Source organism: Monodelphis domestica, chromosome 1 (genome assembly GCF_027887165.1).
Source record: "Monodelphis domestica isolate mMonDom1 chromosome 1, mMonDom1.pri, whole genome shotgun sequence".
Lineage (NCBI taxonomy): Eukaryota > Metazoa > Chordata > Mammalia > Didelphimorphia > Didelphidae > Monodelphis > Monodelphis domestica.
In genome coordinates this window covers 101,436,703-101,457,435 of record NC_077227.1, presented here as the reverse complement: position 1 = coordinate 101,457,435, position 20,733 = coordinate 101,436,703, and the positions used below count along the sequence as shown (strand labels likewise).

Genomic DNA, 20,733 nt, shown 5'->3' with positions numbered 1-20,733 from the left:
GATGAACTAAATCCATTCCCATTAAGATCAGGAGTGAAACAAGGATGCCCATTATCACCTCTATTATTTGACATTGTATTAGAAACACTAGCAGTAGCAATTAGAGAAGAAAAAGAAATTAAAGGCATCAAAATAGGCAAGGAGGAGACCAAGTTATCACTCTTTGCAGATGACATGATGGTCTACTTAAAGAATCCTAGAGATTCAACCAAAAAGCTAATCGAAATAATCAACAACTTTAGCAAAGTTGCAGGATACAAAATAAACCCATATAAGTCATCAGCATTTCTATATAATTCCAACACAGCTCAGCAGCAAGAACTAGAAAGAGAAATCTCATTCAAAATTACCTTAGACAAAATAAAATACTTAGGAATCTATCTCTCGAGACAAACACAGGATCTATATGAACACAACTACAAAACACTTTCCACACAACTAAAAACAGACTTGAACAATTGGAAGAACATTAACTGCTCATGGGTAGGACGAGCCAATATAATAAAAATGACCATCCTACCCAAACTCATCTATCTATTTAGTGCCATACCCATGGAACTTCCAAAAATTTTTTTTACTGATTTAGAAAAAAACATAATAAAGTTTATTTGGAAGAACAAAAGATCAAGGATATCCAGGGAAATAATGAAAAAAAATACAAAGGAAGGGGGTCTTGCAGTCCCAGATCTCAGACTATATTACAAAGCAGCAGTCATAAAAACAATTTGGTACTGGCTAAGAGACAGAAAGGAGGATCAGTGGAATAGACTGGGGGCAAGCAACCTCAGCAAGACAGTATATGACAAACCCAAAGATCCCAGCTTTTGGGACAAAAATCCACTATTTCATAAAAACTGCTGGGAAAATTGGAGGACAGTGTGGGAAAGATTAGGCTTAGATCAACACCTCACACCCTACACCAAGATAAATTCAAAATGGGTGAATGACTTGAACATAAACAAGGAAACTATAAGAAAATTAGGCGAACACAGAATAGTATACATCTCAGACCTTTGGGAAGGGAAATACTTCAAAACCAAGCAAGAATTAGAAAGAATTACAAAATGCAAAATAAATAATCTGGATTACATCAAATTAAAAAGTTTTTGTACAAACAAAACCAATGTAACCAAAATCAGAAGGGTAGCAACAAATTGGGAAACAATCTTCATAAAAACCTCTGACAAAGGCTTAATTACTCAAATTTATAAAGAACTAAATCAATTCTACAAAAAATCAAGCCATTCTCCAATTGACAAATGGGCAAGGGACATGAACAGGCAGTTCGCAGCCAAAGAAATCAAAACTATTAATAAGCACATGAAAAAGTGCTCTACATCTCTTATAATCAGAGAGATGCAAATCAAAACAACTCTGAGGTATCACCTCACACCTAGCAGATTGGCTAACATGACAGCTATGGAAAGTAATGAATGCTGGAGGGGATGTGGCAAAGTGGGGACATTAATTCATTGCTGGTGGAGTTGTGAATTGATCCAACCATTCTGGAGGGCAATTTGGAACTATGCCCAAAGGGCGATAAAAGAATGTCTACCCTTTGATCCAGTCATAGCACTGCTGGGTCTGTAGCCCAAAGAGATAATGGACAAAAAAACTTGTACAAAAATATTCATAGCTGCACTCTTTGTGGTGGCCAAAAATTGGAAAATGAGGGGATGCCCTTCAATTGGGGAATGGCTGAACAAATTGTGGTATATGTTGATGATGGAATACTATTGTGCCAAAAGAAATAATAAAGTGTAGGAATTCCATGGAGACTGGAACAACCTTCAGGAAGTGATGCAGAGCGAAAGGAGCAGAACCAGGAAAACATTGTACACAGAGACTGATACATTGTGGTACAATCGAAGGTGATGGACTTCTCCATTAGTGGCAATGCAATGTCCCTGAACAATCTGCAGGGATCTAAAAAATACTACCCACAAACAGAGGATAAACTATGGGAGTAAAAACACCAATGAAAAGCAACTGATTGAGTACAGGGTTGGAGGAGATAAGACTGAGGAGAGACTCTAAATGAACACTATAATGCAAATTCCAACAACAAGGAAATGGGTTCCAGTCAAGAACACATGTGATAATCAGTGGAATCATGCGTGGGCTATGGGAGAGGGAAAGGTGGGGGGGGGAGGGGAGGAAAAGAAAATGATCTTTGTTTCCAGTGAATAATGTATGAAAACTACCAAATAAAATAATGTTTAAAAATTAAAAAAAAAAAATTTGGCAAGATATCCAGCTAGGCAAAAGGGTATTTAAGGACTAAATTAGAAAGGGGACAAAAAAGAGAAGAAAAATAGAAATGATTTGTAAAAACTGATCATAAACTATTTTCACCATCAAGTTCAGAGGACCACTACACTTGGATATTAACATCTCAGTATCAAAAGAACTCATAAAAGATATGGAAATAGTACTAAAAACAACAAACAAGTGAAAAGTAGCAGAACTGAACCAAATATGCATAGAAAATCACTAAAAGCAACACAATTGAAAGAATGTTGTAGGATCAATATATGAAGTATAGGAAGGAAAAGAAAGCAACAATATTATGGAAAAGTATTAGACCTTATTCATACCAGGAAAAAATGAGCAGAACATTATCATTACTCTTCTTCTATATGAAAATTTATGAGTTATCCATCTATATTCCTACATGTAATCTTGCATAAGGTTTATAAGTAGGAAATAAGCAAATTTTCACAGAAAAGTAAGGTTAGCACTTGAAGTGACAACATTCTAAATAAATAAACCAAAATCTTCCTGCCCTTACTGCTCTTTTGCTTTGAACCCAATGCTTAGTATTGATTGTAAGATAAAAGGTAAGGGTTTAAAAAAATCTTATACATATAATAATAAAGGGGTATAAAATGAGAGAACAGACATGTAAAGCACTGTAGAATTCAAAATTTTGTTGGCCTTGGCATTCTTTTACACTTTACCTTTTATTGTGACATGTAGAAAAAGCCTAGTTAAAACGCTATTTTCATAAAACAAAAAAGAAAATCACAAGTCTTAATCTCCAAAACAATAAAAAAAACCACACATCTCTGTGAGCTCATTTTACTTTTTATTTTTAAAATATATAGAGTATAAAAATTCCAGCTTGCAAAAAATGGAATGAATTTTATCATTAAATGTGTTACTACATATATAATAACGAATATGTAATACTTCTTTGTTGTTGTATACATTGCTGTGGTTCCTTTTTGTTGTACATGCTGTGGTTTCTCTTCTTCCCAGGAAGTAATTTGGAAATGAGGATAACTAAATATTCATCTGCAATGGCCAGATAAGGTCCTAAGAGTTACAAAAAGAGAAAAGAAACTTCTTGAAAATGGCCAATAGTCTGCTCTTGCTGTCTTCTCCTAGGCTACAGGCAAAAGATTTAAAGGAAGCTTTACACAGAGGGGAAAAATTTTTCACTTTCTCACTGAAGGCTCAGAGTGGTAGGCAGTCAATATACTGGATATCTTATTGCAAATGTAAATTATGGATGTAGAAAAACGACACTCATGTGGTTTTTAAAGTGCATGTGTATTCATGGTAAGAAGGTGGAGGAGGGACAAGCAGAGGGGATATATAGGCTAAGGGGGAAAAATCCACATCTGAGGTTGGTAAACGTAATGTCATTTTTCAGTTTTTTAATCAATAGCCAGCTTCATGCTTCCATTCATTAAAATATTTCTGCATTGTTTTCCTAGATTCCCAGGAACCAACATTTACTGTAGATATGATTTTCTGTGGCTTTAGCCACTGGACAAAGCGCTTCATTTCCACGTAGCTACTATGTTCACTGTAAGGAATTCCTGCAGTACAAAAAAGAAAATGGTCTTTGCTTTACTAAAATTGTATTTGCCAAAAAACAAATTTTAAATACAAAAATTTTTTTAAATTTCAAAATCTTTTGCCAAACACATTTCCTATCATACGTAAAAAAGATTTGTTTACAAGCAAACTAACTAATCTATATCTTTGCTAGATAGATATGGAATATCTGCTTCTATGAAGATTCTCTGAATCAGGCCCCTCTTCCTCATCTTAAGATTTTCTCCTTGGATAACTCTATTTTTGGTTAATAGTTTCGAAGTGTCTGGAATAAAATATGGAAGAAGAACAAGAAGGATGAAGAACATGAAAATTTTGATATCTGATAAGTCAAAAAAAAAGAGGGAAGAGAGAGAGGAATAGAAAGCTTCTCTTTACTGTCCCTGGCAGGCCAATGATTGTGGGGGAGCCACACTGAAAGAGATAGAGGTCTAAAACTAGAAATGCAGTTTTTAAAGGCTAAATGATATGCAGAAGAATATTTGTTTAAGCTTGCCTTTTACTGAAGAATGACTTTTGGTAAGAAAACCTGAGAAATTAAAACTAACAATAACCTAATGTCAAAGGTCTAAAAGTTAAAATCAATTTTTACCACAATACACAAAACTTGACACCTCCTGTTTTTAAGCTTAAAATAAAAAAAGAGTCTGAGCTCCCTGGTTATTGTCATTGTCTGCTATTTCAAGAGTTTTCACAGTTCCTTTAAATGTATCATTAGTGATGAAAATCAAGATAAAGATATTACTTAATTCTATGGTAGACAGATTCCTTGGCATCATTGAGTAATTTTACAAAATTTATAGGCATCTTTTTAAATAAATATATCTTAAAGAGCATTTAAAACACAGAATAAAATCTTGAAACACTAATGGTTTCTTAATGTATGCTAAAATATTCTGGAATTAGCAATTAATGTGTTAATTCTTGCTAAATCTTGTTTCAGTCTCTACTAAACTGTAAAGTCATCATGGATATGAAAAGTGGAATTAGCTTAATCACATACCATATATCGAAATATTTCCCTTGGTTTGGGGAACAATATCTGTTATAGAGTCAAATTTCTCAGAATGTGTCCATCCTGTAGGTCGGAAAGCCAGAATGCAATCATATTTCCCACCACACTTGTTCAAATGGTTCTGCAAATCCTGTCAAATGTAAACAGTATAATGATGTAAGGCATAAGCTGATGAGTAGTATGAAAATATAACAAAATTTTAAAAGTTGTACTACATTAACAGGGCTCAACCACAGAAAATTTCCATTTTTTCACTTGTTAAATGTCAGGTGGCAACAACTAAGTAACACTCCTAAAAATATCAAAATATTTTTCTTTGTTTACTTAGCTAAATCTAAACATTAAATCTAAAAACAGACTTGAAAAGATAGGAGACTGTAAATACATTCAGAGAATATATTTATCATTAAAAGTGTCCTTAGCCAGTTTAACTGCTAGGGACTAGATAAATAAAATGAGGACCAGGGGAGTTAAGTAATTTGCTTAAGGGCATACAGATACTAGATAGAAGAGTTGAGTCATGAACTTGGCTTTTCTGACAGTAGACATCAATGGGACCTGAACCTTCTGAAGAGAGGCAACTACTGATTCTCCAGGGAATATAGATCTATATCTATTCAGGGGCTTGATTTAAATAATAGAATGTCTTGAAACATTTGGAAAATATCACTTCATCTATAAAAATCTCATGTATCTCTTTGTTTTATGCCTTGCCTAAATATTAATGACAGATGATTGAAAAAGGTTATCTTCACTGTTAAAATCTTTCAAGGAATCCAACGTACTTTTTTTTTTAAAACCTTTACCTTCCATCTTGGAATCAATACTGTGTATTGGTTCCAAGGCAGAAGAGTGATAAGGGCTAGGCAATGGGGGTCAAGTGACTTGTCCAGGGTCACATAGCTGGGATGTGTCTGAGGTCAGATTTGAACCTACGACCTCCCATCTCTAGGCCTGACTCTCAATCCACTGAGCTGCCCCCTATATTTTTGATGTACATAAACAAGACATTTTCTTGAAAAATAATTTTTATGCCAGTGTTTTGTTCTAATACATTTTTTAAAAAGGCAATTTTCAGTCCATTGCATAATGGTAAGAGGTGGTCTACTATGTCTACCTGTCCTTACTAATTTCCTTCATTAAGCCTTTGATGCATGTATAGATTATTCTCATAAAATTTTATGTAGATGGGAAAGGCAACATATAGGTTGGTAGTTGTTGATATTCTCTTAGATTGCTGGGTTTTTTTTTCTATTATAGTTTCTGATATAAAAGGTTTTGGCACATGCCAGTAGGAATATTTTTTCAGTTTCCAAAGAATTGTGTAAAAATACAAGTTAATGTTTTACTACATTCATTTAGCACTAGGGATGTAGTCAAGAGACAGTGGCAAACTACAGAATATATATTTGAATTTCAAGGGGTTTGACCTAGATAACATGCATTGATGTTATTTGCACTGTTCAAAAGATATGCTTGTCCTCTGGATACAGGTTTGCCTTTTTAAAATGCTACCATTTTTGATGCAATGGAACAAGTTGGTAAAAGTTAGCATTAATCATCAACTAAGTATAACCTCACAGGACATACCTTTTCTGTTCTTGTTTTGTACTGATATTATAAAGTTACTAAATTGGAAGTGATCTCTGAGGTCACTAAATCCAATTCATACATGAACAAGAGATTCTCTACTATTCCCCACAACAGCTACTGATAATTAGTTATTGCAGTCTTTTCTTAAAGAACTTAAGTGAAAGGGAACCCATTTTTTCCCAGAGCAGCCCACCCTACTCTTGGATAGGTCCAATTATTAAGAAGTTAAAAAAAAAAGAAAAGAAGTTTTTCATTATGTTGAGCCTAATTTTTCCTTTCTAAAGTGTCCAATTCAGTGCTTATAATTTTGTTCTTTGGGGCCAGGTAGAATAGTTCAAATCTATCCTCCCCACAAAAGCCTTTCAAATATTGGAAGATAGCTATCATATCACTTCTGGGCCAAATATCCTCAATGTCAAATGGCTGAAATTGTCATCCATTTCTAATTATCTTGATGGGAGAGGTTCAAGGAAAAGGACTACTGAAGAGAAATACCCCCAAAAACAGATGACAAAAGAATGATTTAGTCTGATTTCAACCATACAATGAATAAGTATTTCTTGAAATTTATACAGAAAAAATATTTAATTTGTTGTTCAAAGTTTTACTTTAGCATAAATCTAGATATATGGTTATTAATTATATAAGAGACAACCAGAAGGCAATATGTGAAAGTCACATGTTGTTAGGGAATTGGGGGAAGAGACTGAATATAAGGATTACAGAACAGTTGCAAACCTGCACTAGTAGAGAGAATTTCCTCAGTGAGAGATCCCCACACTATTGAAAATATAGGTCCAGATTTTATTTTAAAGCAGCAAGTTCAAACTTGAGATAGATTTCAAATAGAATATGGTACAGTCTGGATCACAGATAATGTGAATGAATTGGATAATTGCATCCTAAAAAATTTGAATTCTTGAAAAAATAAAAAAAACCTTGAAAAAATAGCTCCTGAAAAAATATGCAAAATCAGTAAATCAGAAGGCATGGTGGAAGGGGAAGGTAGTATCTATTGGAACTTTGGGGTGGGAGGGTTGAAGGAAATGGGAATAAAGAATTGGGTGGTGAGGTATGAAAAAATGGAGGAGACAACTTAAAAAAATCAGTAACCTCAATAAGAAACAAAATAAAAAAGACAAATTTGGAAAAATATGACAGAACTGAAGTTTTAGAGCTGGGAGTTTATAAGTCATATAATCCAACCTTCTTCAATTTGCAGATGAGGAAATTAATACTTAGTGACTTGTTTAAGGTCACACATATCAAGAGGGAGAACCAGAATTTGAATTTGGATCGCCAACTATAAGTTCAGCACTCTTTATAGTGCATCCATATCTAAAAAAGGGGTGGATTCTAAGGATTAAGTAATAGTCTGTAAGGTTCCTTACAGTTTAACATCTATGATAGGTCATTTAGGCAGAATAGTACATAGAGTGCTAGCCTGGAATCATGAAGACTTGAGTTCAAATTTGGCCTCAGACATTTACTAGCTGTGTGATCTTGGGCAGGTCACAAAACCTATTGACCTCAGTTTCCCAATTACAAAATGTGGTTAATAGTAGCAGCTATCTTTAAGGGTTTTTGAAAGGATTAAATGAGATTATATTAATAAAGCATTTAATATAGTACCTGGTACATGGTAAGCTTTATATAAATGATAGCTGTGACTATCAAAAACAAATGGTCTGGAAAACAAGGTATAGAGAAAGAATTTAAAAATTACTGAGCAAAAAAGAAAAGCAAGATTAAACAAAATATCTGGATGCCAAGATTCAAGAAATTATCAAAGAAAACTGACCATATTGACCCAGAGCACATAGTGAAATAGTTAAATTCAAAAATGTGGCAACCAAATGTCAATTTCCACAATGAAAAAGTTCTGCAAAGGTTCTGTCCTGGGCCCTCTTCCCCCCACCCCCTCCATTATATTATTTTACTTGATGATCTCATCAATTCTTATGGATTTCAATATCATTTCTATAGAGATGATTCCCCAAATCAGTTTATCCAGCTTTAATTCCTCTCTCGACCTCCAGTCTCATATTTATTTCCACCTACCTATTGAGTGTCTCAAACTGTCTCATAACAATCTAAAATTTACTATGTCTAAAAATGAATTAATTATATGCCCCTGTCCTCCAAATCCTATCTCTTCTTAATTTCCCTTAATTTGTTGAAGATATCACTTCATCTCCACCCAATTCTCTATTCTCATTCCCCTCAACCTTCAGAGTTTTAACTGAACACCACACTTCCTTTCTACTAGGCCTTCTGGAATCCCACTTTCACAGGTAATAAACTTCCCTTTATCCTAAAATCTTTTCTTTTTCCCATTCTAAAACCTGGCTCCTCAGTAGTGACAGCTTACCTGGTGGAGCTTCATTTTTCTCAATTTATGGATCAAGACAAGGCAACTGGAATACTCCTTCCTCCCTGTGGACACTTTCAGGTTCTTCTCATACTTCCATCAACCAGTAAACCCTCTTCCTTTTAAGTTTATGAAATCCAAATCTCTCACTTAATCTATATTCTGGTAGCTATCCCTTTCCTCAATGAGTTCAATACTTGGCTCACAATTTTTCTCCTCTCAAATTTTTGCCCCCATACATAGGGAGTTCAACACACATATTGATTTCTACCAACACCGTAACAGTTGAGTTTTTCATATGTCCTTCCCATGGCCTTACCTCAGCCATATACAGTGGGTCAAACCTTTGAACTGGCAACACAAATGTATCACCTCCACATGCAAAACAAATGTACCACAAAGATCCTGAAATCCCCTTATCTGACCGCAATTTTTTGGCCTTCTACCTATATATTTCCTTCATTGAACCTTACACTTTGTCAACACCATGATGTGTAATCACTCTGACCCTTCAGTCTTCTCTCAGGTCATCATCCCTGCACTAGCCATTTTCTCTTCTTTTCCCCATCTTGATCTTTTAATAAATCAGTTAAACTCTACATTGTCCTGATTTCTTGAGCCTCTAGCTCCCTTATCATAATGCCAATTATGTTCTTCCAAGGCTCAACCTTGTATCACTCCCACAATCAGCCACCTGTTTTTTACACACATGCTGCTAAAAAAGGTGGTGGAAAAAAATAAAACCATTCTGACTGGGTCTACTACAAATTTATGTTGAAAAAATTGCTGGGTCCTTACTGCTAAGAAATCCCCTTATGAACTCATTATCCCACTCCCCAAAATAGCTCTTCCAAACCTTTTCATCCCTCCTCAAATATCCTTGGTTCCCCTACCCATGCCCTCTCAGCTGAGAACTTTGCCTCATATTTTACATAAAAAAATTGAGGCCATTTGCCATGACTCCCTCAACTTTCCTCTTTCTAATTTCATATCATTAAGATGTCTTCTCCCACTATCTCCTCTTTCACCCTTGTCTCACATGAAGAGGTGATTCTATTTCTTTCCAAGGCAAACCCTTCTACCTACATAAGTAAATCTCTACCATTCCATCTCCTCCAACAGATCACCCCTTCTTTCATTCCCACTCACACTCATTTATCCTCAGTCTCTTCCTGTTTATTGGCTGCTTCTCTACTTAATACAAACATGCCCAGGTCTCCTCCATCCTCAAAAAAACCAACCCTTTCTTGATCCTTATATCTCTGCTATCATCTGTGATCACCCCACCCCCCTCTAGTTTTCTTACACCTTGCTACCCAATACATACTCTTCAATCCAGTTATATTGGCCTCCTTGCTGTTTCTCACAAGATTATCCATCTCTTGGCTCTGGAAATTTTCTCTGGCTGTCCCACTAGTAGAATGCTTTACCCTCCTCTGTTCCAACTATTGATCCCCCTGATTTCTTTAAGATCCAACTAAAATCCTTTCTTCTATAAGAAGCCTTTCCTAACTCCTCTTAATTCTAGGACCTTCCCTCAATTTACTATTTATCCTGTCAATAGCTTGTTTTTACATATTTGTTTACTTGATGTCTCCCCTTGATTGTAAGCTCCTTGAGGATAAGGTATCCCCAGGATTTAGCAAGGTGTCTGGCACATAGCAGGTACTTAATAAAAATTTATTCACTAAATTGGAAATATAAAAGAGGGTAAATCTCAGTATTCATAAACTCTAGTGGTTCCCAGTTACCTACAGGATCAAATATATAGTCTTGTAGCTTTTAAATTTTTCTCCACTCCAAGATATTCCATTTTCCATCTCACTGCATTTTCACTGGCTTCCCTTTAGGCCTAAAATTTTCTCCTTTTTCCCACCTCCTACCTTCATTCAAATTTGAGTTAAAATCCCACCTTCTGCAAGGAATCTTTCTTTATCCTCCTTAATCTTGGTGCCTTCCTTCTGAGATTATCTCCAATTGATTCTGTATCTATCTTGTTGTTTGTATGTTGTCTCTACAGTTAGAATGTAAGCTTCTTGTGGCAAACAAAACCAAAAGAGCAACATAAACCTTTAATACAGTGATCAATATTATTAACAGAGATTTCAGAATGACATATGTAACCTTTTTCTTAGCAGAGAAGTAGTGGACTACAAATGCAGAATGATATATGCACTGTCAGACATGGTCAATGTGTTATTATGTTTTTACTGAACTGTACTTCTTTGTTACAAGCAAGGATTCTACTATGTGGAATACTGGAAAATAGCAATGACATTTTTATAAATTCTCAATAAGACATTTAAAAAATAAGATGGTAAGAAAGTTTGATGTTGATATTCTTGGCTGTCTTTACTAACCTTTCATGTAAGTCAAATTAGAATGGGACGTATATATTTAAATTAGATATAATTTAAATTATACACACATACAGTCACTGTTCTTCTCAAAGCATTCCTATAATTACATTAAATAGAAGAAGGGTTATATCTTTTCATAGACAACTTTGATTAGTGAGCCCAAGATTAAAAAAAAATGTTTACAAGGGTGGTTTAAACACGATTGGTAAAAATTGAGATTTGTATATGCATTGGAATTTTAATGTACTGTAGAGTAATGGAAATCAGCTAGAAAAGTGTTACTATCCAGAATAATGGAGAGTTGAATAATTAGGCTAAAGTGAATTGTTTTCCTCTTCAAAGAGAGACCATAATAACCCTTTTTAATAGTAAATGAGACAACATAGTAAATATCATAATTAATATAGATAATTAATAATAATATTAAACCATTTCTTAAAATTCCTTAAACAAACCTGCTTTTGAATATCTATTACTTTGACCAAGTTCATCTAGAAAATAAAGTTATATTACACTACATTTTGATTAGGTCTTTAAAATATATAAGAATTTCATTTGCATTATGATCTTAAATGTCAAAATACTAGATAGGATTAAAAGATGACAAGTGAAAAGCCCTGAAGATATATGTAGCAGTTATATGTTTGCAGAATTACCTTAAAATTAATTTGCATCATAGGAAGAAGGTGTACTAATGCACTATTCCAGTCTGTAGTAATGAGAGAATTAACTTCTTGAAGCTCTAAGCACTTTAGCGTTTTGTACTTTTCCTGGGACATGCTCACTTTGGAACCTAAAACATCAGCAATTGCTATTGGGGAAAAAATGAAATAACAAAATAAAATGTAAGATTAAAAAGTACAGATAATTAACTTGAAGTTAAATTTTTAAAAATTCAGCAAAATATAATTTTTAAATACCACCTCAGGAAAAAAAAATTAAGAATTTTATCAAATAAATTATATGAAATAAATTGTTGGAAAGGAAAAAAAAACCTATTTGTTACAGGGGTAGAGAGTGATAAGGAATACAGATAATATAGAATCTAAGAGTTAGAAGAAACCTCAAGGATCTATAGTTTAACTCATACCTTAATAAAAAGCCCCCCTTCAATATCAACTGTAAGTAGTTATCTAGATCTCACTTGAAGACATCTAATGAGGAGAGGGACTTAGCACTTTTAAAGTAGTCTGTTCTACTTTTAAATAGCTTTAATTCCTAAAGAAGTTTTTCCTTATAGTAAGTCTGAATTTATCTATCTCTTTATAATTCCTGTCATACTAAATTATCTTGATTTTTAAAAAGGTCATCAAATTATTTCACATCTCAGTTTTCTTGAATGAAAATAATTAAACCTATGGATACTTTAGAAGGATTAACAGATAAAGAAATGGATTTCACAAGATACTAAAGTAGTATAATAATAAAATGTCAAAAGACTTTATTGACTCCAAAAAATTTATAACTTCATCAAGTAAAATATTTAGTTTTAATTAGTCTAGCATGAAGGAAAATAGTTAAATGATAATCATTTTAAGAAACTTCACATTGGATCAATCATCTTTCAGGAAATTAAATGCTATAGAATATGAGTGTTCTCAAAACAGTTTCTAAATATCAAAAATGCCAAAAACATGCATCTCAAAATATGTCCACTATGCTAAATATTTTAAAGTTCAAATACATTTTATACAAATTTCATCTTCAACTCAAAAAGTAAAATGCAAATATTTTAAGGGATTTAATAGAGAAAAGTATTACACAAAAAGAATTAGACCATTATATGTTGATATAAATAAATGCAGATACATGCTACCACACACCTAGGAATACTTTCTCTTTTCCAATAGCATAAGTTCCACAGACAACAAGAGTACGTGGGGCTAAGGTTACAGACTCAAAGGCAATGTTGATAGCAAACTGGATAACTTCTTGCTGAGAAGGAAAAGTATATTCTGGGCTGCAATATCTGAAATATAAAAATAGGATCTGTATTAAGAGAACAGCCATGCCATTAAGCAGCAGTATAGTATATTAATATGACTGCGGTTTCTTTAATTATCTGCTGCTATTCCATTTGTTCTCAGCTAATGGTAATTTATTATTTCAATTCAGACATTTATAAAGCACCATGTAAAAGGTACTGAAATAAGTGGTAGGTAATTTCTTATCAATTTCTAAAATTTTAACTTTTAACCACAAATTTCATACCTATATACTATCTATTCTATTAAAAAACTCTTTGAGGAATATTTCTATCTGGCAAGTTGTTTTTATTATGCTATACATGATTCATTTTTAAAAATGCTACAATTATTTTAAAAGAAAATGTTTATTTTATTTTAATTTTTTTACTATACTGGGGCTAATGACTCAAATTGTATTTTGGATATAATTCAGGAATCAAAGAACTTTAATTTAAAAAAATAAACAAATTGTATAATTATTCCAGTGCCACATAGTGTCATGGAGGTTACCAAAGTTTATGCCAGTACAACACAAATTCTGCCATGTCTACTAAATGAAAAAGGCTGGTTTCTGATTGTATTTATGTATCTATATTCCTACATATATGAACATACAGATATACATGCAGCATATATTCCATAAGGGCAGAGACTGTTTTCATTTGTTTCTGTTCTCAGGCTATTTTTATTTCCTCTTCTTCCTTCCTCTGTAGACTTAGATCCAACCCCTGGGTCCTTTATTTTGCTAGAGGCCCCAGGTCTACCATATCACGTTATGCCATCTCCTCACCAATATGCTGCATGTTTCCTTCCCCCAGATTCCAGTGCCTCTTTATTGGTTATCTTCCACCTTTAAAATGCAAACCCCTTTAAGGCAAGAACTATTATGTTTGTTACCTTAGTGCTTAGCACATTTCTTGCCACATAGCAAGCATTTAATAAATGTTCTATCTATTTCAAGCACTCCGCACAGTGCCCCATCCATAGTATATTAAGATAAAATACTTGTTAAGACTTGGCCAGATTCCAGTCAAGCCTTCAGAAAATATAGGCAGCACCCCATTTATCCAGATATATAATACTATATAAACATAGCCTATGAAGTATAAATCATTTATAGTTCATTCAAACAATTATGTGCTGTGCTTAAGGAACTATGCTAGTGATATACCTGAGAATTTAACTTTACCAGCTACTCAAAGAAGCATCTGAATTTCAACAGTTTCACATACCCCATGGTTTCCAAAGAGAAGTGTCATTAAAAAATGTCATTTAACAACTAAGGGAGCACTCTCTTCAATGAAGGAACAAAGTAAGAAGTATCCTGCTCGATTATACAGTCCCTGGAAAACGAACAATACACAAACAAACCCTTCTTACGTTGTGTCTAAGTAAAGTGTGTGGACCTTCTGGTTAGCGAGAAGAGAGTAGCGTTCCATGGAAGGATCTGCTCTGAAGTCTCCAGTGTGCAGTATAACAGTACCATTTGGAAGATAAAAAAGGATCATGACAGCACCTGGACAACTAAAAACCAAGACATTATAAAGGAACAATTCTTGCAAAATACCCACTTCAGTGACAATAAATTAACATAAATTATTAATTGATCATGATACAAAATTGTATTTCATAGTAAAACTCTAGTAAAAAAGTGTAGTATTTGAAGGATATCAGCAGGAGTTTTGAAACTATTCAAAATTCTGGGAAGCAAGAAACTTCTGATTAAAATGAATCACAGGGAAATAAAATCACTATTTTTGGCAAAAAAAAATTTACTCCTCTTAACATCCTAACAAGAGAATTGTTGTGGTGGAGGAAGCAGGAGAGTGGAATGAACTCTTAATTTAGCATGAGAGAACTTGCACTCAAATCCCAACTCTACTACTTCTATCTACATGACCCTGAGTAAGACACATAGCATCTCTAAGCCTAAATTTCATCATCTTTAAAATGAAGGAGTTGGACCAGAGGGTTTCTAAAGTCCCTCCTAGATCAAAATCTATTGCTGGAACTAGATTTAGAAGATTTACATGTGTGACTGTAGGTAAGTATATGCATATACTTTTAAGATTACTAAGAATATCAAGTGAGAAAGAGTATACAAATGGTATATATTAAGTCAAGAAGCATTTATTAACTGCCTATTATGTGTAATTATAACATACAATAACTATGTACAAACAAAAGACATATAGAATAAAGTAGAAATAATCTCAGAGGCAAGGCACTAAGGTTACAGAGCACTGGGAAAGGCTTCTTGCAAAAGGTTGGATTTCTGCTTGAACTTGAAAGAAACCAGGAGGTAGAGAAAAGGAGAAAATTTCCCAAATGGAGGATGGACAACCAGTGAAAATGCACTAAGCTGGGAAATGGAGTATCTTGTTTGAGGAACAAGGAAGCCACTGGTATTGAATGACAGAGTGGAAAAAACTGAAAGAAGACTAAAAGATAGAGTGAGAGAAACCAAGATCATCAAACTATGAAATATAAAGGAAGAAGGGATGAGGGGGGTAGGACATAGTCTTGGGAGATATCTATAGTTAACGGGCAAAACCTGGATATAGATATAGTAAAGAAGATTGAAAAGGAAAGGGGGGAAAGGGAAGGGAAAAAACATTTTTATAGCACCTATTTTATGTCAAGCACTGTGCTAAGTGATGCTTAGTACAGAGTAGTGTTGTTTTTTGTTTGTTTGTTTTCTTTTTAACAAATATAATCTCATTCGATCTAATTTGAGCAGGAACAGTAAGACAGCAGTCAGAATAACCTTGAGAGATACCATGGTAGATCTTAATTGCCCTAAGTTAATATCATTGAATGATAAAGGATTGATCAAATATTCTTTAGAATAGAAAAGTCTCAACCCGTCTTAGAGTATCTTTAGATATTTACTTAAGGAAAATATCTGTTTCCAGTCAGCTCACAGGAAAAAGGTTATATCATGGCCCATCCTTAGTTCGCACAAGTAAAACTATTCTTAGGTACCTCCTTTGTCCATGTTAACCGTCATTATCTGTCTTTTAAATTCTCCTTAAATGTTCTTAAATCAGCAACCACACAAAAATAATAATACTCTCATATTTGTGTAATACTTGAAAGCATATGATTGATACACAAGGACCAATTCTATTGCTACAAACATTTTATAATTTTATATTGACAATAATCTATCAGGTTAATACTTTATTTTTCATAGTTTGGGTGAAAACAAATTAATGTGAAAAACTAAAAAGAAGGAAAACTAAAGAGACAACTTTTAATAACCAAGTAAACACTGTCCCCACATTCCAATAAATTCTAATACCCCAATTCACTTCAAATTCCAAGAAAACATGCTTTCTAAGGTTTAAGAATACCAAAAGCCTAAAATTTAACTGAAGGAAACCTCAGATGAATGGAGAACATGCTTATCTAGTAATATCAACTTACTTCTCACTAATGAAAAGATATTTTATATAAACATATATGTGTATATATGAGGAGAGGATGGTAATTTATAACTTCAGTTATAACATAAGATATAATCTTCAAAAAGAGATATAAAGAATACCATCAACAGTAGGCAAATCTGTTTTTATTTGGAAAATATTTAAGGAAAATAACATTAACTCTTATCTGTTAAGAACAGTTCAGATACAAGTTAGCACAGCCATAAAATGATAATTATAATTCCCAGAGATTCCTGTCACTTTAACAATTTCTGATTCTGTGACAACTTCTACTATTGTTTTAAGAGAGAGAAAACCCTCATTACTCAAAAAGTAATAGTAGAGTTTAAAAGTTGTAGCTATAGAAATGAGAAGCATGAGGCTATCAGAAAAACTTGGAAAGACTTACATGAACTGATGCAAAGTGAAATAAGCAGAACTAAGAGAATTGTACACAATAACAGCAATCATGCACAATGATCAATTGTAAATGCCTTAGCTATTCTCTGCAAAAAAAAAATGATTCAAGAGAATTCTGAAGGACTTAATGCTGAGAAATGGTACAAAAAGAGCTGATGGGAGTCTGAATGCAGATCAAAGCATATTTTTAAAACTTTATTTTTTCTAATTTTTTTATGGTTTCCTTTAAAACATGAATAATATGGAAATATTTTGCATAACTGTACATGTATATATAACCTGTATCAAACTGCTTGCTGTCTGAGAAGGAAAGGAGGAAGAGAATTTGGAACTTAACATTTTTAAAAGTGAATGTTAAAGGAGGTGGAGTCAAGGTGGCAGCTTAGAGACAGCAACAGTTCAGACCTCCATAAATCCTTCATCACTGGTCAAAAACACAAAGCTCTGAGGGGACTGAAAATCAAATCTAACAACAGGACAGAGCTAGGGAACCCTCATCCTGGACCCAACTTAAAAAGGTACACTCCCAAAAAAGCCTGATTTCTAGAACATGCAATTTTAAGGGGAAAGAAGAAGGTCCCAGGACCCCTCTCCCATCCTATAGCTCTGAGCCTCCAGAGGTGGCTGGAATCTATGGGCAGGCAAGGGCCCTAGTCTGGAGGGAGTACCTTGCGAGCAAATCTCTGCCAGGCTCAGGGCATAGATCACAGGTGGAATAGAGGCAGCTAGAGGAGAAATGCAGAGCAGGGAGCCCAATTCCAGCCAAGACACTCCATCTTACCCCCCCCCCCCGCCTTTCTGGAGGTTTTCGCCTGAGGGCACATCCAGCTTTGCAGATCAACTGCTCCTCCCTGGATCAATCTCATTAATAGGGCAGATAAGAAACCTTCAGAAGGCAGGGAAGCTCAAGCTACAACATTTCTCCCTCACAGACTGATCATAAAGCCTTTCTCACTAAGCTCTAAGGGCAAAAGCTGCAACAAACTACAGGCAACAACCTTGACAATAATGCGAGAAACCCAGTTCCTTTTCAGCTTCTGCTATCCACCTGGGTAGCTCTGACTAACCTGATCAATCAGCAGGACAGAGAAGAAGCCCCTTCAGGACAGAACAGTACAAACCCACTGATCCAGCACATAATGAGAGGAGCAAGACTACAGGCAACTACAGCGGGGAAAGAAGGGGGAAAATATGAGTAAATAACCGAAAAAGAAAAAAGAAATTATAATCAACAGCTTCTATCCAGGCAATGAACAAAGAGCAAATGGAACAGAGGAAGATCAAGGAACACCAAGCAAAAACACAGAAACTCCAGGGAACTGATTTCTGAAGAACTCAAAATACAATTCAAAAAACAATTGAGAGGTTGGAGACAACTGGGAAAAGAACTTAAAAGCAAAATAAATCATCTGGAAACAGAAAATAGTGTCTTGAAATCCAAAATTAATCAGTTTGAAAATGAGGCAAAGAAGATGAAAGATGAGGCAAAGAAGATGAAATATAACCTCCAAAGAAAATCAGACCAGAATGAGAAGGATGACCAAAAAGCCAGGGATGAAATTCAGTCTTTAAAAACTAGAATCCAACAACTAGAAGCAAATGACTTCACAAGGCAGCAGGACACTATAAAACAAATCAAAAGAATGAAAAAATCAAGGAAAATATGAAACACCTCATCCACAAAACAGAAGATGTAGAAAACAGGTTCCAGGAGAGACAACTTAAGAATCATTGTTCTACTGGAAGATCATGACAAAAGAAAAGGCCTGGACATCATTCTACAGGAAATTACCCAAGAAAACTGCCCCAACATTCTTGAGCAAAAGGGAAAAGTGGAGATTGAAAGAATCCACAGATCACCACCTTAACTGACAAGACCCAGGAATGTTATAGTCAAATTCAAGAACTACCAGACCAAGGAAAAAATATTACAAGCTGCCAAGAAGAAGTCTATTCAGATATCATGGAACCACAGTTAGGATAACACAGAATTTGGATGCATCTACACTGAAGAACCAGAAGGCAGGAATATGATATTCCAGAAAACGAGGGAACTAGGTCTACAACCAAGAATCAACTACCCAGCAAAATTGACTATATTCTTGTAGGGGAAAGTATGGTCAGTTAATAAAATAGAAGACTTCCAAGCATTCATGAAGAAAAGACTGAACTTGTACAGAAAATTTGATTCCCAAACACAGAACTCAAGAAAATCACCAAAAGTTAATTAAGAAAAGGGAAAAAACAAAAAAACAACAAAAAAACCCCATAACTTTTTAAGGGACCCAATAAAGTAAAATGATTTCTATCCCTACAAGAAAAGAGGATATTGGTAATTCTTAAAAACTGTTATTATCACCTGGGTAGGTAGAAGAATTATATTTAGAGGGAATAGTGACAAACTGTATAGGATGAAATGCCAATGCATATATACATGTGTGTTTATATATATATATAAATATATATAAAACTAGAGGTAAAAAAGGAGGTTAATACTAAGAGAAATGGGAAAAGAAATAAATTGAGGTAAATTTATATGTAATAAAGAAGCTCATGGTGGGAGTGGGGGAGAACACCAATACACTAGAAGGGTAAAGAGTCTGGAGATAGGAAACACTTAATTCTTAAGTGTACTGAAATTGACTCAAAGAGGGAAGAACAATCAGATGCATTGGGGTAGAGGATTGATTCACACCCTATAGAGAAGTAGAAAGGTAGCAAATGGACTGGTGGAGAGGGAAGCAATACAAGGGAGGGAGAGGGTAAGGAGGTAGTTTAAAAAGACCATAAAGAAAATAAGAGGGGAATAATAAGGGAGAGTGGTAGAAAGGGAAGTAAAATAAGGATGGGAATTAGGGGGACTGAATAAAAACAAAACATTGGTGTAGAAGGAAATAAAAGAAGAAAGGACAGCACTAGGGGTGAAAATCAAAATGTTGGGAAATACACAGCTGGTAATCATAACTCTGAATATGAATGGAATGAACTCACACATAAAACACAAGCAAATAGCAGGCTGGATTAGAAACCAAAATCCTACCATATGCTGTCTACAAGAAACACACATAAGGAAGGTAGACACACATAGGATAAAGGTAAGCAGACAGAGCAAAATCTATTGGACATCAACTGAGAAAAAGTAGGCAGGAGCCATAATCACAATATCTGACAAATCCAAATTAAAAATAGATCTAGTTAAAAGAGATAGGGAAGGTAATTACATCCTGATGAAAGGCAGTATAGACAATGAGGAAATATCAGTACTCAACATGTATACACCAAATGGCATAGCATCCAAATTTCTAAAGGAGAAACAAGTACAGCTCAAGGATGAAATAGATAGAAAAAACTATACCACTGGGAGACCTGAACATTCCTCTATCAGAACTAGATAAATCAAACCAAAAGATAAATAAAAGGTAAGAGAAGTGAATGAAATATTAGAAAAATTAGAATTAGTAGATATGTGGAGAAAAATAGGGACAAAAAGGAATATACCTTTTCAGTATCACATGGTACGTTCACAAAGATTGACCATGTACTAGGGTATAAAAACATTGCAAACAAGTGCAAGAGAGCAGAAATAATAAATGCAACCATCTCAGACCACAATGCAATAATAATTAGTAAGGGAGGCAAATCAAAAATTAATTGGAAATTAAATAATAAGATTCTACAAAATAAGTTAAAGAACAAATCATAGAAACAATGAATAATTTCATTGAAAAAATGA

At 34.2% G+C, this 20,733-nt stretch overlaps 1 protein-coding gene across 4 annotated transcripts in view; it reads right to left on the bottom strand.

Annotated features, from left to right (window-relative positions):
- Positions 1-3,069: 3,069 nt before the first annotated feature.
- The window catches only part of DCLRE1A (DNA cross-link repair 1A), a 30,474-nt gene continuing 12,810 nt past the window's right edge, over positions 3,070-20,733 (bottom strand). For all 4 annotated transcript variants that reach the window (XM_016424308.2, XM_056803761.1, XM_056803766.1 and 1 more), the window contains 5 exons: positions 14,533-14,676; positions 13,009-13,154; positions 11,842-11,996; positions 4,850-4,991; positions 3,070-3,827 (listed from right to left, as the gene is read on the bottom strand). In XM_016424308.2, the coding sequence (XP_016279794.1) occupies positions 3,667-3,827; positions 4,850-4,991; positions 11,842-11,996; positions 13,009-13,154; positions 14,533-14,676 (748 nt within the window). In that variant the 3' untranslated portion in view covers positions 3,070-3,666. The remainder of the gene's footprint in view (positions 3,828-4,849; positions 4,992-11,841; positions 11,997-13,008; positions 13,155-14,532; positions 14,677-20,733) is intronic.